This window comes from Spermophilus citellus, assembly GCF_964194105.1.
Source record: "Spermophilus citellus genome assembly, chromosome: 2".
Taxonomy (NCBI): Eukaryota; Metazoa; Chordata; class Mammalia; order Rodentia; family Sciuridae; genus Spermophilus; species Spermophilus citellus.
This window is the reverse complement of record NC_138183.1, coordinates 226,526,115-226,542,523: the sequence shown is the minus strand read 5'-3', so window position 1 is coordinate 226,542,523 and position 16,409 is coordinate 226,526,115. Positions and strand designations below refer to the sequence as shown.

The following is a 16,409-nucleotide window of genomic DNA, read 5'->3' as shown; positions in this document are numbered from 1 at the left end:
GCCTCTCATTGCCGGGAGGCTCCGTCTACCCTGTGGAATCACCAGGCTGGGCATTTGGCCACACACTCCCTTTGGGGATGCTTGAAATCCATCCTTCTGGGCCACTGGGGGCTTCTCCTTGACCTCATCCATCAGTGTTTCTGCTGAGTGTAGTCCCCAGACAGGTCAGCAGGGGAGGTGGGGCAGGACACCCCTTCCTCCTCTCTACCTCTCACCAGCACTCCATCTGCACCACATGCAGTCAGCGTGGCTCCCCACGCCCGTAGTCAGAGTTTAGAGTGCCCCTGTCCCCATCCCTTTTGCCTTAGCATTCCTGGTCAGCCACCATCTCCTTGTCCTGGCATTGACCCCTTGTCTTTTAGGGAACTACGAACTGGTCAGCTTGCTGCTGGGCCGAGGCGCCGACCCCCTCCTCAGCATGCTCGAGGCCAATGGCATGGCCTCCTCCCTCCATGAGGACATGAACTGCTTCAGCCACTCGGCCGCCCACGGCCACAGGTACCTGCCCCACCTGACCTGGGGGCACTAAAACAACCTCTCAGCAGCCTGGACATACACACCCCAAGTGGTAGCAGAAGAGCAGCCGTTCCAGAAGCTAGAGCCTGTGTCAATGAGAAAGATCCACAGGGGCCTGAGACAGTGGATGCCTGGAGACTCGGGTGGTGGGTGGCTCAGAGACTGGAACTGAGTAGACAGTCCCATTCAATAAGTTGGCTACAGGGCCTGCTCAAGATCACTTCCCCTTCATGCTTGGTGGCAGTTTCAGGGGACCTTAGGGACTTTCATAAAGTGCATGGCTAACCTTGGTGGAAGCTCCTGTGGCTTTGCAGGAAATCACATTTTGCTTCCAGAAACAGATGGTGGATCTTCCCAGGGTTTTAACAGAGCGTCAACAGTCAAACTACAGCAAGACTGTCCTGGGGTGGCGGGGCAGGCAGAGGCAAAAAGGGGTTATTAGAGGGCAAAGAAGGAGCCGGAAAAGGGCCAGTCACCTGCTTGCAGCCCTCAGGTGGCTTCTCACAAGTCTCGTGTTCTTGCAGTGTCTGGTCCCCTATACTCACCTCCCTTCTGGTCCGGGCCTCTCTGTCCCACTCTGCACTGTGTTTACCCCCCAGTGGCCTCTCTACCCTGTGGGCAGCTGTTTCTCTGCCTCTCTGGGACACAGGCTCTGTGCTGTGAGTTTGGAGAGGTGTGGAGAAGGCCTGGCCCCTAGGTGACATTTGGGTCCCATTGTGCTGTAGCCACCCAGGATGTCACAGGAGGAGGCTGGTCTGCACTGCTCCCAGCGTGGCCTTGAGCAAGATGTGGTCGGTCATAACCTGTAACTGGTGAAGCCTGGGGGATGCAGCAGTTCATGAGAAGGCACTTGTCGAGCCTCCTATCCTACGTTTGTATGAGTTCCACATAGGATGGCACGGGGGGCTGGACTGCTTACGTACTGTCTTATTCACTTCCTCATCGACTCGAGAACAAATGTGGACTGCCTAGGCGTGTCCCTGTTTCAGGCACTTTTATGTGTGCTGCTGTACAGGAGTTGCTGCCACGCGTCAGGCTCTGCAGGCGCACAGTGGCTTAACATCAGCCCCTGGAGAGGGTGATGCTAGTGCCCTGTCCTACAGGTGACAGAGCAGTCAGGGCTCAGTCTGTGAGAGATCCCGTAGCCAAGATGTCAGGGACTGGTTAGCCCCAAAGCCTCTGATACCTCAGTAATACAGGATAGCAGAAGGGTGGGGTTCCTTGCACCCTCCCTTGTCTCTTGCAGATGGCTGGAGATGGGTACCTGTGTGGGAGGGGAAGGAGCCCTCAGGTGCCCTGCAGCAGCCCATCTGGGCCACAAGGCACTAGAAGGCCGCTGAGATGGGCACTGCCCATTCATGTAGGGGACCTCAGATCTTATCCTTTGGCCCACAGGAATGTCCTGAGGAAGCTCCTGACTCAGCCACAACAGGCCAAAGCAGATGTGCTGTCCCTGGAGGAGATCCTGGCTGAAGGTGTGGAGGAAAGCGACACCTCGAGCCAGGGAAGCGGCAGCGAGGGGCCCATGCGGCTGAGCCGAACACGCACAAAGGCCCTGCAGGAGGCCATGTACTACAGCGCTGAGCACGGCTATGTGGACATCACCATGGAGCTGAGGGCACTGGGTGAGGCCCCACAGGCCTGCAGACATGCACACAGCAAGCACACCTACACCTGGGCATGCAGTCACCCAGCAGGCCAGAGGGCTGGGACCTGCAGGGTAGACCGAGGCCTCTGGGCAGCTGAGCACAGGTGTGGCTGGGGCATGTCTGCTCCCTGACCAGGGCAAGTGATGCCCTGGGCCTCAGATGGTCCTTAGCAGTGACAAGTCAGGAGGTCACGGCCCCATGCCTTCTAGTGCCTCTGGCCTGCCCTCCTCCCTGGTCACAGCCCAGAAACAGAGCACTAGGAGCTTCTGTGGCACCCTGAGAATTTGTACACACAGAGTCACCAACCTTTCAGTGCTTGGGTGTATGTACAAGGCTGAGGACTTTGTGTCCTCCAGGGAGGCTGGTCAGACAGACCTACTTGAGCCAGGTCCTATGTTAGCTGCACACCATGCAGTACCCGAGTCCCAGATGCCTCTCTTCCCATGGGTTTAGTGCTGATGATCCTCAAGAATGGGAAGGCATCACCCAAAGCATGAGGCCTGGTACCCACCGTGATCACTTGGTCTGTGATAGCAATGTTATGACCCGGGGCCATAGTGCACAAACCCTCAGGGCTGGGCCAGAAAAGCAGTGAGGTGGCTCTGCTGGGAAATGGGGACATCACTCCTGCCCAGTGTGCTGGCCCCACCCACCTCCCTGGGTCTCTGGGCAAGGCCACGGGGCCTTTTTAATTCCGTCAGGCTGCGGGGTGAGAAGCTACCAGTCTAATTGCCAGGAATGACTGGTTTTTGTCTTGAACTTCACATAGCAGTTTTAAATTACTCTGTGGCCCCGCTGACACACTCCAGGGAACTGGTAAACATTATACACCTAGATGTGCACTGGCATACCAAGCTGGCTGCTGGGAACCCCTCTGTGATAGGACAGGGTTTGTTTCAGGTTTCTGTATAGGATGTCCTGCATACTTTCTGAGGTATCCACGTCTACCTGGCCACCCCTCCAGAATTAGTGGATCTTCCCCAGCAAATAATTCTAGGGCCCAACAAGCAATGAGGAAAGAGGTTTGGTGGTGTATTTTTAGAGATTGGATCCCCTGCACTGGGGCTGAAGTCATTCCTCCACCTCAGGTGATGAGAACCCGAGATGGCCCTCTGGCTGACCAGTGAGGCCTCTACCTCTACATGAATGAGTGTTCTCATCACACAGCCACACTGGGAGTTGTCACTCAGCTCACAGGGATGGGGCAGGTGGGCAGATAGGGGGTCATGGTGAGAGCCCATCTGTGCTGAAGTGCCTTGCGAGGTGAATGACGCCTCCCCCACTGGCAGGTGTCCCCTGGAAGCTGCACATCTGGATCGAGTCTCTGCGGACCTCCTTCTCCCAGTCGAGGTACTCGGTGGTGCAGAGCCTGCTGCGGGACTTCAGCTCCATCAAGGAGGAGGAATACAATGAGGAGCTGGTGACCGAGGGTTTGCAGCTCATGTTTGACATCCTCAAGACCAGCAAGGTGAGTGTGACCAAGCCATGGGCACCCTAGCACCGGGGCTTGTCCAGCCTGGCTGCGAGGGCAGAGGCCGAAGCTCTGTCTGGGCTGTAGCGTGGCCGCTGCAGGGACGGGCATCTCTGGCCAAGCCAGTTCCAGCAAAACAAGACAGCGGCTGCTGTAATCCTAGCCTAAACCTTGAAATAAACTGACATATCTGCAGCAATAGAGGGGCAGTGGTGGCTCATGGGCCCTCTCCGCCTCCCACAGAATGACTCAGTCATCCAGCAGCTGGCCACCATCTTCACACACTGCTACGGCAGCAGCCCCATCCCCAGTATCCCAGAGATCCGGAAGACCCTGCCTGCCAGGCTAGGTGAGGCCTGTCTCCTCTTTCTCTTCTCCCCTTTGTGCCCCATCCCCTCCCTCAGCACACTTAGGAGCCCTGGAGGTGGGCACCTCCACCAGTTTCCCGTCTTACCCTTTTCACAGACCCTCACTTTCTGAACAACAAGGAGATGTCGGACGTGTCCTTCTTGGTGGAAGGAAAGCTGTTTTATGCACACAAAGTCCTGCTGGTGACAGCTTCCAACAGGTACGAGCCACGGGTAACAGCGGCAGCTAGTCAGATTGGAGGTGCTAGAGCAGAGCAGCCAGAAGCAGTAGCACCTGCAGGCCCTTCCCGTCACCAGAGTCCCCTCTACCCCTGGTGTGTGTGTGGGGGGAGGGGTGCGCTGAGACAGACTGCATAGCAGGCACAGTAGGAGCAGGGCCCAGAGTGTAACAGGAGAGCTCAGAGGAAGGGCTGTCCGTCCTGCTGAATTATTGCTTCTGAAATGAAGAGGCAGGGTTCCACCAGAGTCATTAGGCCAGCCATCATCCCAGGATGATATAAAATGTCACTTGCCTCAAGTTATTTTGGGAACACAGCAGTCATTTTTTACAGGGCTCCGTCTTCCAGTTGCTGGTCAGGCGACAGACGGTGCCTTCCACCACGATGATGGAGTGAGAAGTCATGTTCAAGCCTCTCCTTGGTTCATCTTTTTTGCCCCAGGTTCAAGACACTAATGACCAATAGATCAGAACAAGATGGGGACAGCAGCAAGACCATCGAGATCAGCGACATGAAGTACCACATTTTTCAGGTATGTAGCTCAGTGCTGTGCTCTTCTGGGACGAGGTGCCTTCCCCCATAGCCTACCCTTGTCCCTCTGGGGTTAGGTACAGTTGCGAGTTGGCCTTGCTCTTCCACTGTCCCTCATGCCCTCTGATTTTCGTGGTCAGAAAAGAGTGTTCAAGTCCTCCCATGTACAGAGAGCCATCCCAGTGTGGGGCTGTGGCTTCAGAGCCTGTCATGGGTCCTGAACTTGAAGCTCCAGACCATTTTCAGATAGGCATATGCCTGAAGTATGGGCCCTTGTATCAGCGTGAGCTCCCGGCAATGAGCCTCCTTGAGGGCTTGCTGGAAACAGGCCTCCTGCCCCAGACCCTACACCTTCATAAGCTGCCCAGGTGGGTCACTCACATAGTGCAGCTGGGGAAAGGCTGGTATGGGAGGCACTCCATTCCCCAAGCATCAGGAAAAACTGAGGAGCCTCTCCTGGTCACAAAGGATCAGGAGGACATAAAGGTTATGTGGTAAAACTCCAGTCCAGGCAGGGTCTGGAGGAGGATCTCTGGCTGAGCTCCCCCGGAGGCCAAGAGGGTTTCATCTAAGGAAAGAAATAACAGAAAGCATAGCATGGCATGGATGTACAGGGAGCCACCAACAGAATGGCTTATTTCCTTTCCCATGCTCCCTTGAGTCACATGTTTACTATTTACTATAGAGAGGTAACAGGATCTCCAGTCTCAGCAAGAAGAAGAAATGAAACAGAGGGGTATGCATGGGGTCTGGTGGTGCAGGAAAAGGGCATCTCCCCCAAATGTGAGGAGATGAGGGGGCACATCTTGCCGTCTCAAGGACCAGTGAGAAGGAGCTCCAGGCAGAGGGAACAGCAAATGCAGAGGCCATGGGTTATCAATTCGGAACCACCAGGAATAAGCCATGGCCTGAAGGATTTGGACCCAACAACTGGACTGGGGAAGCTTCAAAGGCTTTGGGGAGGATGGGCTCTCATCACAGCACAGCAATAGGGGACATAGGCATATTGTTATCCCCTTTTGGCTGATGAATCAGAAGCACAGAGAAGTTGAGTATTGGCTTAGGTTACACAGTTGGGAAGTGATAGAGCCAAGATTCAAACTCCAGACCTGTGCAGCATTTACATTTAGAAAGGACCAGGGGGCACGACTCTACCTGGAGCCCCAGCAGGATAGAGGGAAGTGGACCAGGGCGAATGGATGGAAAGCAGTAACTGATCAGGGGAGAATGGGGGTGGGGGAAGCAGGGAAGAGATCCAAGGTTCTGGCCTGAGTGTGGAGGCATCTCCCCTTCCCTCTTTCTCATCCCTTGTCAAACTCACTGGGGCAGCTTCACATACTTGTTTGGTCCAGAAACCCAAAGTTCAGGTGAGGTGGAAAACACAGTGGAGTCATAACAGAGGCAGGGATTGGTGGAGAGTGGGGACAGAGTGACACTACTGGGACATGTGGAGCTGGCTGCCCAGCAAAGCTACTTTGCTTACCTGCTGGGCCAAGGGAGGGCAGAGCAGATCAGGCTTAGCAGCTCCTGGGTGACTTCTCAGGGTTGGTCGAGAGGTTAAATAGGAACCGGACCAGTATTTGTGGCACACATGGCTTTGAAAGTACTGCCTCCTCCCCAGGCCTCTGAGGCCGATGGTGGACTTATCCCTTGAGGGTCTATGTATACAGACTCTGCAGTTAGAAAGGGGTGTCCTGTAGGAGAGGCCCCCCAAACATCTACTCCTGATTTCCAGGCTCCTCTGGAGGGATCAGCCTACAGCCACAAGCCAGGATCAGGGTTTCCTAACAGAGCCACCCCCAGATACCTCAGTAGCTCTCATAGAACTGAGAAGGAAGGAAAGAGCTCATCACCTTTGTTTTCTAATGGAGGAAACAGAAACCTGAGGAGATCAAATCTCATAAAGATAATGAGAATCACATATTACAGATTAAAATATCCTAGTCAGATTTTTTAAAACACTAAATTAACTGGATGTGCTGGTATATGCCTGTAATCTGAGCAATTCAGGAGGCTGAGGTCAGAGGATCACAAGTTCAAGGTCAGTCTCACCAACTAAATATTAAAAGCGCTGGGGATGTGCCGCAGTCTTGGCTGGGCACAGAATCACGAGCCACCAACCACCTTGTAGATTCAAACGGCAATTCTTTATTCCCGAACTCACACCAGCCTCTACACACGTTCTGGGGAAATCCAAGTTCTCCCGCACAATTCACGTCCCAAATACTTTCTCAATTCCACGAGAACTCAACAGGAACTCAGGCAGCAGGATATGCCCTATTCCCAGCAGCAATAACCTTAAACCTGGAACTGCCTTAAATCCAGATTGTCGTAAACCGGAACGCCCTAAACCCAAATTATCCTAAACCTGGATCCACCCTCGTCCTTGAGCAGGGTCACCTTTCTCAAACACACATGCAATGTCACAGCGAATTTCCAAGGCAAGTCCATTTAACATGGGGTACGCTGGCAAGGAAATTTCGATGCGTCATTCCTACTTGGCAATGGCCCTCAGCATCTCCCCCCTTCTGATTAATTAAATAGCAAGCAATGTGGCTTAAGGACCGTGCCTGGGGGGTTGCACCAGTGGGGGGGTGAGGTTCTTACCTCACCTCTGTTGGCCCCCAAATTTAGCCTTGGTGCCAGTGGGGGGGTGAGGTTCTTTGCCTCACCTCTGTTGGCCCCCAAATTTTAGACCATCACTAGCAGAAGGGAGGAGGATACAGAAATGCCACGACACCAAGCCAATTGACGGCTCCTTTGGAAAAATTGCGTCACTGGGGATGTAGCTCAGTGGTAAAGCATTCCTGGTTCAATCCCAGGACCTACCTGCCAACTAAAAAAAAAGTTTAAATTAATTTTAATATGTAATCACTGAGATGTTTTATACCAAGATTTCAAAATCCAGTGTGTATTTACACAGCGTATCTTAATCCAGACGAGTCACATCTCAAGTGCTTGGAAGCCACATCTAGCCAGGGCTAGCATATTAGATGGTAGGTCTAGAGACTTAACAAGCAAGGTAAACCTAGGCCTTTGAAGAACAGCCCCAAAGGTCCCAACCCTGCCATTCTGACATGGCTTCTGAGGTCCCGACTGTGCATTACAGTCACAGCAGAAGAAAAGCCTGCCATCCCTCTACAGCTGGTCCTGCCTGTGGCATTTCCTCTGGCAGCCCTTAGGGCACGTGACCCCATCTGCTGGGGGCTGCCAGGCTATGCACAATTAGCCTCCCTCCGAAAGGCTCCAAGGAAGCAGTTCTGACCTGGCTTCTGGGGACCATATGCATCGGGAAGACCCCAGGGAAGTCCACGCACTACTGCTGGCAGGGGCTTACAGAAATCAACTCCTAAAAGCCAGCACGAGGTGGCCTTCCAGGCTGTGGCAGGGGACCACAAGCTGGCTGCCTAGATCCCCAACCCCTTGCCAAGGGGCTGCTCTGAGGCCATCCCTTAGCAAAGAATCCTGGAAGATTTGACCCACCTACCCTGTTCCAACCCTGGGCATCTAGCATCTGTGCCTTGTCCTGCAGGCACTGCCACTCAGCACAGGAGGGCTGAGACATGCACCATCCCAAGGGACAGACAATAGAAGTGCAATTATAATATGGCTATGCAGCCTCCCTCCAGGGCTGCACAAGGCCCACGAGGCTCACTTTCCTGGGGACAGGCTGATGTCTCCCAGTCCCTGGCCCCGCAGGCTGCTCCTCTTCCCACCGCTGGGCTGTCTCCCAGACCCTCTGGTGCCTCTCGGGCCTGAAGGCCAGTCCTAATAGAGCCCAAGTGCGCCGGCTGGAGGGCTGGAGCCTGTTTACCTAGTCGCTTGCCAGGGCCCTGCTGGGGCTGTTTCTTCAGCCAACCCGAGAGAATTGTTTTTCTTTTTCCAGCTGGGAACCTCACCAGGCTCCAGTGTGATGGCAGAGTTTGTAACTTAGATTTAAAAACTAAATATAGCTCCCCTTCCTGTGGCATGGCAGACCCCCACCAAATTCCTGAGAGCCCCAGGCAGAGACGTGAGCCCCAGATGAGGACCTAGGCTCTACACTTTGTTTTTAGGGGACAGACCTGACCTGCCTGAATGTTCACATATGGCCTTCTGAGGGTAGCAAGTTAGACAGTTGTCCCCTCGGAGACTCACTTCCCTCCTGGCTCCATGTGTAGAATTTAAAGCCAAGAGCAGTGTGGAGACATGAGTGGCTGACTCAAGCCAAGCCCTCTTCTCTCCAGGGCTCTCAGGGTTGTCATGAGGCTAAAAGGGAAGCCCCACCCACCCCAGGGACAGGAGCCCATCATCCAAGGAAGGTGTCAGGAGAGGGTCTTGGAGATGGCTGCAGGAGGTGGCATTTCAGGGAAAACACAGCATTTGAGAATCTCACTCTGAGCAAAGAGACAAAGTTAGGGGACTGCAGCAAGGCAAGATGGGAAGGCCCAGGGGAGCACCCTGGGGGCTGGGTATGGACCTGCACACTGTGTCTGAGTGGTTCTCACCAAGGGCCTCTTCCGTGGCAGATGCTGATGCAGTACCTGTACTACGGAGGGACAGAGTCCATGGAAATCCCCACTGCTGACATCTTGGAGGTGAGCAGGGGGTCAGTGTCCCTCATCTTCTCTGCATGTGTGCTCTCCAGCTCTAGGCGCCTGTAGGCCTCAGCCCCACTCTCAAAAACAGCATTTGGAGGGGTAAGAGGGGAGGAAGGTGACTTCTGTGAGGACCTCATGCTTCCTTGTTGGATCCTTCCTTTCATCTGCCAAGAACAGTTCTGAAATAAGTTTGGAGACTGGGAACTGTGTACAGCACTGAGCCCACGGGTTAAAAAAGGACAGATGGGGACTGGGCCTCACTCACCTGGCCTGGGGGCTTGGTTCAGCAGCTCATGTAGAGGAAGCATGACTCAGACCTGACATGGTTTGTCACCCATTCTGTGCCTCCCCCATTGTCCCTGTTAATACCCAGACAGCCTAGAGCAAAAACAAATCCAGGCCATCACCTCTGCCCACAACTGAACAAGGAGGAGGCTGGCCTAAGGCTTGGAGGAAGCAGGGCACACTCTCTGATGCCCAGGCCACAAGCCTGGTCACAAGTACTCAAGTCTGCTTTGCCTCCCTACCAGCTGCTGTCTGCTGCCAGCCTGTTCCAGCTGGACGCCCTGCAGAGGCACTGCGAGATCCTGTGCTCACAGACCCTCAGTGTGGAGAGCGCTGTGAACACCTACAAATATGCCAAGGTGAGCACTAGGGACACTGAAGCCACCTCCCAGTCACACACTACTCCACTGGCTCTGCTCAGTGGCCACACCATGGGAAGGGCAGTGGAGAGTGCTGAGGTGTTAGTAGCAACCCCCTCTGTAGCCTCTGATCACTGCCACCCACACATGGTCATATTCCAGCTTGGCCACACCATGGAGCTCTGTGGACCAGAGAGGTAAGCAAGTCTGTGTCAAATCAAATCCTCAAGTTCCCTTGGCTTCCTCCCACCACCCCGTCTTCCACATTCCAGCAAACAGTACTATAATCTGCTTGACTCAAAACCCATTAGATTTAAAAAAAAAAAAAAAAAAAAAAAACCTCCCACATCTTGGTCACCTACTTCCGACCTCCCACATCTTGGTCACCTACTTCCGATAGACATCAACAGTCTGTCCCTTCCATCTCCTGTCCCCACCCTGCAACCTCATCTCTGCCTTGGCCTCCTCCCCCTACTCCCTGGCCTCTCTTCTGCCATCCCAAAGGTTCTTTGAAAGTCCAAATTCACCCCCTAATTGAGGCCCTCAGAGGTTTCCCACTGCTTGCAAACTAAAGAGCCAACCCTCACAGTGCTCCCCAGGAACCACAGCACAACCCCCACCTTGACACACTAGCCTGCCTTCTCAGTTTGCCCAGGTCTCCTGTGACAGCCATTCCCTCTTCCCAAGTCCAGCCCTTTGCGTCAGATGGTCAGATGTCCCCAGACCTCCCACAAGCCACCCTATCACTCTACATCACCAGCTTTTATCTCCTTCGCAGCCTTGGGCACTGTCTGCAATCACCTTATCTGGCTGATTCCTTGACTGTTGTCTCCCCCATCCCAGAACATTAGCTGCAGAGAGCCTTGTAGAGACGTGACCTCAGCACCTAAAGCCCAGAGCCAGCTGACGTGTGTTCAATTAAGTTATGAGCATCCACCAAGTGGGCACTCCTGTGCTAAGCCTTGCGCTGGACGCTAGACAGTCCCTTCTCTTAGCAAGGGGGATGACTGCTATTCAATAAGATGTCACTCATGTGACATAGGCAAAGAAAGACTTCAATAATACTCTTGATGGCACAGCTAGGACTTGAACCAATAGGACCTGCTCCCAGAAGGTGCTTATGGAAGGGACTCAGATATGGGGGAGGTGGCCTCAAGATGCATATGGGGAACACTTCCCCTGGGGCCAGGGCAAAGTTTAAGCTGGGGTTTGGCCCTGGGTGGGTGACATCTGGGGCTGAGGTTGGGGGGCAGTTGCAGGTAGTCTGTGCAAGTGTACCTCACCCTTCTTCTCCCTGCCCACAGATCCACAATGCCCCAGAACTGGCCCTGTTCTGCGAGGGCTTCTTCCTCAAGCACATGAAAGCCCTGCTGGAGCAGGACGCCTTCCGGCAGCTCATCTACGGCCGCAGCAGCAAAGTGCAGGGCCTGGACCCGCTGCAGGACCTGCAGAGCACCCTGGCCGAGCGTGTGCACTCTGTCTACGTCACTTCCCGAGTGTGAGGCAGAAGGGGGAACAGCTGGCCCACACCATGGGGGTACAAAAAGGTGCCAGGAACAGAACCACCAGGGCCCTGCAGAGGAGACATAGGCGCTCATGGGGCTGTTCCCTTCCTTCCCCCAGACACCCACCCTGGTGTTGATAGATCCTGGGTAGGCAGATGGCCCTGAGCCAACCCATCATGCTAGGTAGCCTCAACCCTGAGCTAATGGATTCAACAGCCAGTGACTGGCAAAGGGGCGTATGGCACTTCTCTGCACATTTTTACCTAAAGGACTTCCCAGCACCCCCACCGCATGCCCTTTCCCCTCATAGTTCAGGAGTAGGTCCGACCTACCCCTGCTCCAAGCTGTACCTGCCCCTGGGCCTCACTGAGCTCTGACCATCGAAGCTGGGGCTTTTGGGACGGTGGGCATACTAATGAATGTATAGAATGTAACCTCTGAGCCCAGACCATTCAGTGCAAAAGCTGGTATTTTCATAAGTGTCCAGAGGAAAGGCCGCCCACACCTGTCCTTCAGGCTGTGCCTTTGAAAGGCTTGGCAGGGGCCTGCTTTGAGTCTTCCATTTTCTCTGGAGCCTGGGCCTACAGAGACCCTCATTTTAGGACTGCTAACTTGCAATTCCAGCTGATGGCTTCTGAGGCCAGGGTGCTGGCAGAGCTCAGTGGCCTTAGCTATGGCTGCTGTTGTTAGGGTCCAAAGTAAAGGGGGGATTCTGGAACCTCAGGCCTAGACCTAGGCTACCTGTTGGCTCAGGCGGCAGCACCTACTCGTCCTCCCTGGCCGAGTCTCTCAAATGAAAGGTTTCTTTAACTCAGGACTAGAGAGAGGGCCCTTCTCTCTATGGCTCTTGGGCAAAAAGGACAGGGCAGTGGTGGAAGGGCTGGGAGAAGAGGCCCTTCAGCAGGGTCCCCCCACAACGTCCCAGTCTTTGGGCTCTCCTGGGGTAGAGAGACACCAAAAACTGGTCTGTTTATATGGACCAGACATTGGGGCAACGTCAAAGACAGCTTGCTCTAGGTGGAGCCTGGCTGCACCTTAGAAACTATTTATTCATCAAAAGCCCCAGGCATTTTCAGGAGATGTCACTTGCTCACCCTGAAAAGCCCCTGGGGCTTGCAATCCTAGAAAATATTTTCAACTAGCTGCTTGAGCTGGATGTACAAAGGAATAGGTGTTATTTTATTGCTGTAATATTGTATGATACAGTAACTGTATATTAATGTCACTTATTGTAAATGTACCATGGTTTTATTAACAATAAACTCATTAACAGTAACTTTGGCCTCAGTGCTCCTGGTAGAGGGTTGCTCTGTCAGGGGTTGGGAGGGGCCAGAAGGACCAGTTCAAAAACCCAGAACCGAGTTCCTGGTCTCTCCCTGGGGGGGGGGGGGACCCCTTCCAAAGCAGTGCTGTGGCCACACTCACCTCAGGAACCTCTGTCTTCATCTGTCCCTCACTAGGGCTTGGTTATTCTCACCTGTAAAATGAGGTAGATGATGATTTATTAAGCACAGATGTGGCATCAGACTGGACAGGAGCCAGACTGAGGAATGGGAGAGGTATGGGGGCTTTCCTGACCTCCGGATCCAGGCCCTTCCATGGAAGGGATGAAGGAGCTCCGTGGATATCCACAAACTGCCCACACGGTACCTCCACACAGGCCTGGCTTGATAAGAGGTACCTGCCCCTGGGGTGGGGGCTGCTGCCTGTACACTCTGCTCAGTGGACTGTCCAAGTACAGAGACCCCGGCAGAGACAGTGGAGGAGTATGGTAAGCCAGTGACTCAGGACCAAAGTTTTTCTAGGCCCTGCTGTAGTTTTAGGTGCAAATTCCAGGCAGAAATTTTTTTAAATGTTCCTAGTCTAAAAGAATAACTCCTCCAGTCATTGGGAACCTGACCCAGAGTGGCTGTGGTTCAGTAACACACCGGGATTCAGAGTGGGGAACGACGACCTCCAGTAGTCGGTCCCAGTCCAGGGAAAGGCCTGTTTCCTGGCTTTGCTGGGGTGGGGGCCAAGCAGGGTGGTTTGAGGCCCAGCTTGGGCACTGGATCCAGCTGGGTGAGGGAGCTCTGTACCATGTAGAACACAGCGCCATCTGGGGGCCACAGGGAGGAAGCACACTCAGCACCACCTTGTACGGAAGCCCTGAAGGTGGTAGAGAGGGTGTCCCTCCCCAAGACTGGTGATCTAGAGTGGTTACCCTTCAGGAGTCTGTGTCCAACCCTCCCATCCCAAGCAGGGCTACTTCCAGCCTCAAAGGCAAGGTCTAGTTATGCTCTGGTTCCAGGTGGATCAGTGGTTCTCTTGGGAGAAGAGGAGTAGGGAGGCTAAAAAGCCCCTCTGAGCCCATGAAAAACACAAAGGTTTAAAACAAAAAAAGACTTCTCAGGGGCTGGGAAGTATCTGCTCACTTACCCCAGCAGCTGGATTCCCTATAATCCAGGGCCACTGATCAGGATCATGGTGGGGCATTTCTCAGCTGCCAGCTTCAGGCTACTAGCAGCCAGACAGGCTGCAGGGAGAGCCGGTAACTTCTCCCAGGAGCCCCAGGGAGCCCAGCTGAAAGCATGAGTTCAGTACAGAGTTCACTCTAGTGCATGGCACTGAGCAGGCAGCATTTGCACAGCAGGTGCCTGGGCCTTCACCCCCTAAGGAGGTCCCTCTCCAGACACCAGGGGTGCCAGAGTCAACCCTGGGTCACCGTGGCTAACACTAAGACCACCTTCCTCCCAGGCAGTGGCCTCTGCATCCCGCCCCCCAATACTTCACTTTCCTTTCTGCACTCTGCCTATTACCCTTCCCCACCAGACATTCCCCATGCCAGAGGCAGGGTGGTCATAGCTTTCTCCAGAGCCAGCCAAAAACACTACCAGGAAACCCAGGCCTTTCAAGCCCTTTGCAGAAACTGCTCGTTTTAACCAGTTGTTTACAGAATTGAGAGTATCCATCCCCTCTCTCCAGCCTGGACCCCAGGGCCTTCCTTGGAGCTGCCCCTCTCCAGGCCCCCAGGCTGCCTACTGTTTGTAAAGGCCTCAGATAATGAGCCTACATTTTTCCAAGGTGACTGTCACTTATTTCTGTCCCTCCCCCACCTCCCAGCCTCAGCAACCCCTTTGTGTCTCCTGGTCACTCCTGAGTCCCCTGGGGCTGGCAGACCAGATGAGCTGTGGAAGCCAGGAAGCCGGCTAGCACAAGCCCCTCCTGGCTTGGGGGTGGGGGAGGCTATTCAGGAATCCTTTGTTCAGGCTTCTCAGCCTCTTCCCTGTCCTCGTGACAGCATTCAGAGATGGCCTATCTGAATTCATTTTGCAAGTGACATCTCCTGCGCAACAGTAGAGCTTTACAGATGTCACTGTCTGGGGGCCAGATGGTGAGGTCTGGGGGAGGCTTGTCCTTTCAGGTTTGAAGGAGAACTCAAGAGACTGCAGAACACAGAGACCCATTTAGGAACACTCCCTTTGCAAATAAAAGAGCCAGAACTCCTCACAGCTGGTGGGACATTGACTGCCTTTTTGTGTGCAGAGGATAAAGATACTTCAGAAGTTAGGCACCTTGTCTCAAGACATGGAACTATCACCCTGAACCAAAGGTCCAGGTGCAGGCATGCTCTGCTGTCCACATAAGACTTTTCTAGCTCAGGACTGCTTAGAAAACAGCAGGCATTTGTCTTAGAGCTGGCATGTGGCTGAGCAGCTCCCCTAGTTAGATCTGGGTATTGGCACTTGCTGTGCCAGTTATACAGTGCTAAGCTCTTCCCAGTCTACTCCTGCGACTGGTCCCCTCAGCTGGCAGGTGGTTTCTAGCATACCACTCACACATGACACACGAACCTGGAATGCAGACAGAGTGAGGTCACATGTCCGCTTTCTGTTGCTGATACTAAATACCTGAAACTGGGTAGCATTATAAAGAAAGTAAGTTTCTCTTACAGTTCTGAAGGCTGAGAAGTCCGGGTTGAGGGGCCACATCTGATGAGGGCCTGCTTGCTGTGGAGACCATAGGGAGCCTGAGGAAGCACAGGGCATTGCATAGCAAGTGGGCTCATCCGTGGGACAGGATGACTTTAATAACAGTCCCTTCACAGGACAGAGCCTTCCTGACTCCATCTTCTCTTACAATAGCACCTCTTCATATCTCACAATGGAAATTAAAATTTCAATGCAAATTTGGTGTAAACATTTGAACCATAAGTGCCCAAGGTCTCTGAGGGTCAGGGCAGCATTTATGGGCACCTGGCTCAAAGCCTCTCACCTTGTACCTCAGAGCAGAGCCAGCTGGACAGGCTGCAGGGCTGGAGAATCTCAACAAGGGCCCCCTTACCTGGCAGATGATGTGCTCAGTAATTTAAACCATCCTCTCTGGCCACCCAGCGCTCACTCTGCTTTGGGGCCACACTTTGCTAAGGCAGGCAGGCTCAGGCACCCACCTGAACAAACAGATGAAGTTACCTTCCCGTGTCCTTTGAGCAGCCCTTCCTGAAGTCCCAGCACAAGGTCTGCAGCAGGGAACAGCAGACCAGGGAAACAAAGGCCCCTCACCCAGGGCCCCATTGTCCCAGACAGGAGTCACAGCAGTCCCAAGAACAGGCATGGAAGCTTGCACTTCCCCCACTGGGACAAGTCCCAGGTGTCGTGAATTTAATACCCTCGCATCCAGCCACCACCCTTCCATTAGACTTCTACCAGCCCAGGTTACATCCAGAGTGGAGCAAGGTAAGTTGGACTTGGCCTAGACAACAAGCCTCCATCACTCGGGTTACCGTGTAAACCAGACACACACCGTATATGTGTGAAGCCACCAGATAATTTCTGTCCCCAAACAGGAAAAAAAAAACCTAATAGGAGCTAGGAAGGAAAGGAGGCCCAGCTAGCCAACTCCTGGCCCCACAACACCATTCTCAGTACCTGCCGATTCTCCCACAGGC

At 53.8% G+C, this 16,409-nt stretch overlaps 1 protein-coding gene across 1 annotated transcript in view; it reads left to right on the top strand.

Moving 5' to 3' along the window:
* The window catches only part of ABTB2 (ankyrin repeat and BTB domain containing 2), a 164,975-nt gene extending 152,217 nt beyond the window's left edge, over nt 1-12,758 (top strand). Inside the window, exons 9-17 of the mRNA XM_081278550.1 lie at nt 363-498; nt 1,912-2,141; nt 3,455-3,633; nt 3,880-3,985; nt 4,102-4,204; nt 4,664-4,754; nt 9,262-9,330; nt 9,864-9,977; nt 11,282-12,758. Coding sequence (XP_081134676.1) covers nt 363-498; nt 1,912-2,141; nt 3,455-3,633; nt 3,880-3,985; nt 4,102-4,204; nt 4,664-4,754; nt 9,262-9,330; nt 9,864-9,977; nt 11,282-11,479 — 1,226 coding nt within the window. The 3' untranslated portion in view covers nt 11,480-12,758. The remainder of the gene's footprint in view (nt 1-362; nt 499-1,911; nt 2,142-3,454; nt 3,634-3,879; nt 3,986-4,101; nt 4,205-4,663; nt 4,755-9,261; nt 9,331-9,863; nt 9,978-11,281) is intronic.
* The last annotated feature ends 3,651 nt before the right edge of the window (nt 12,759-16,409 follow it).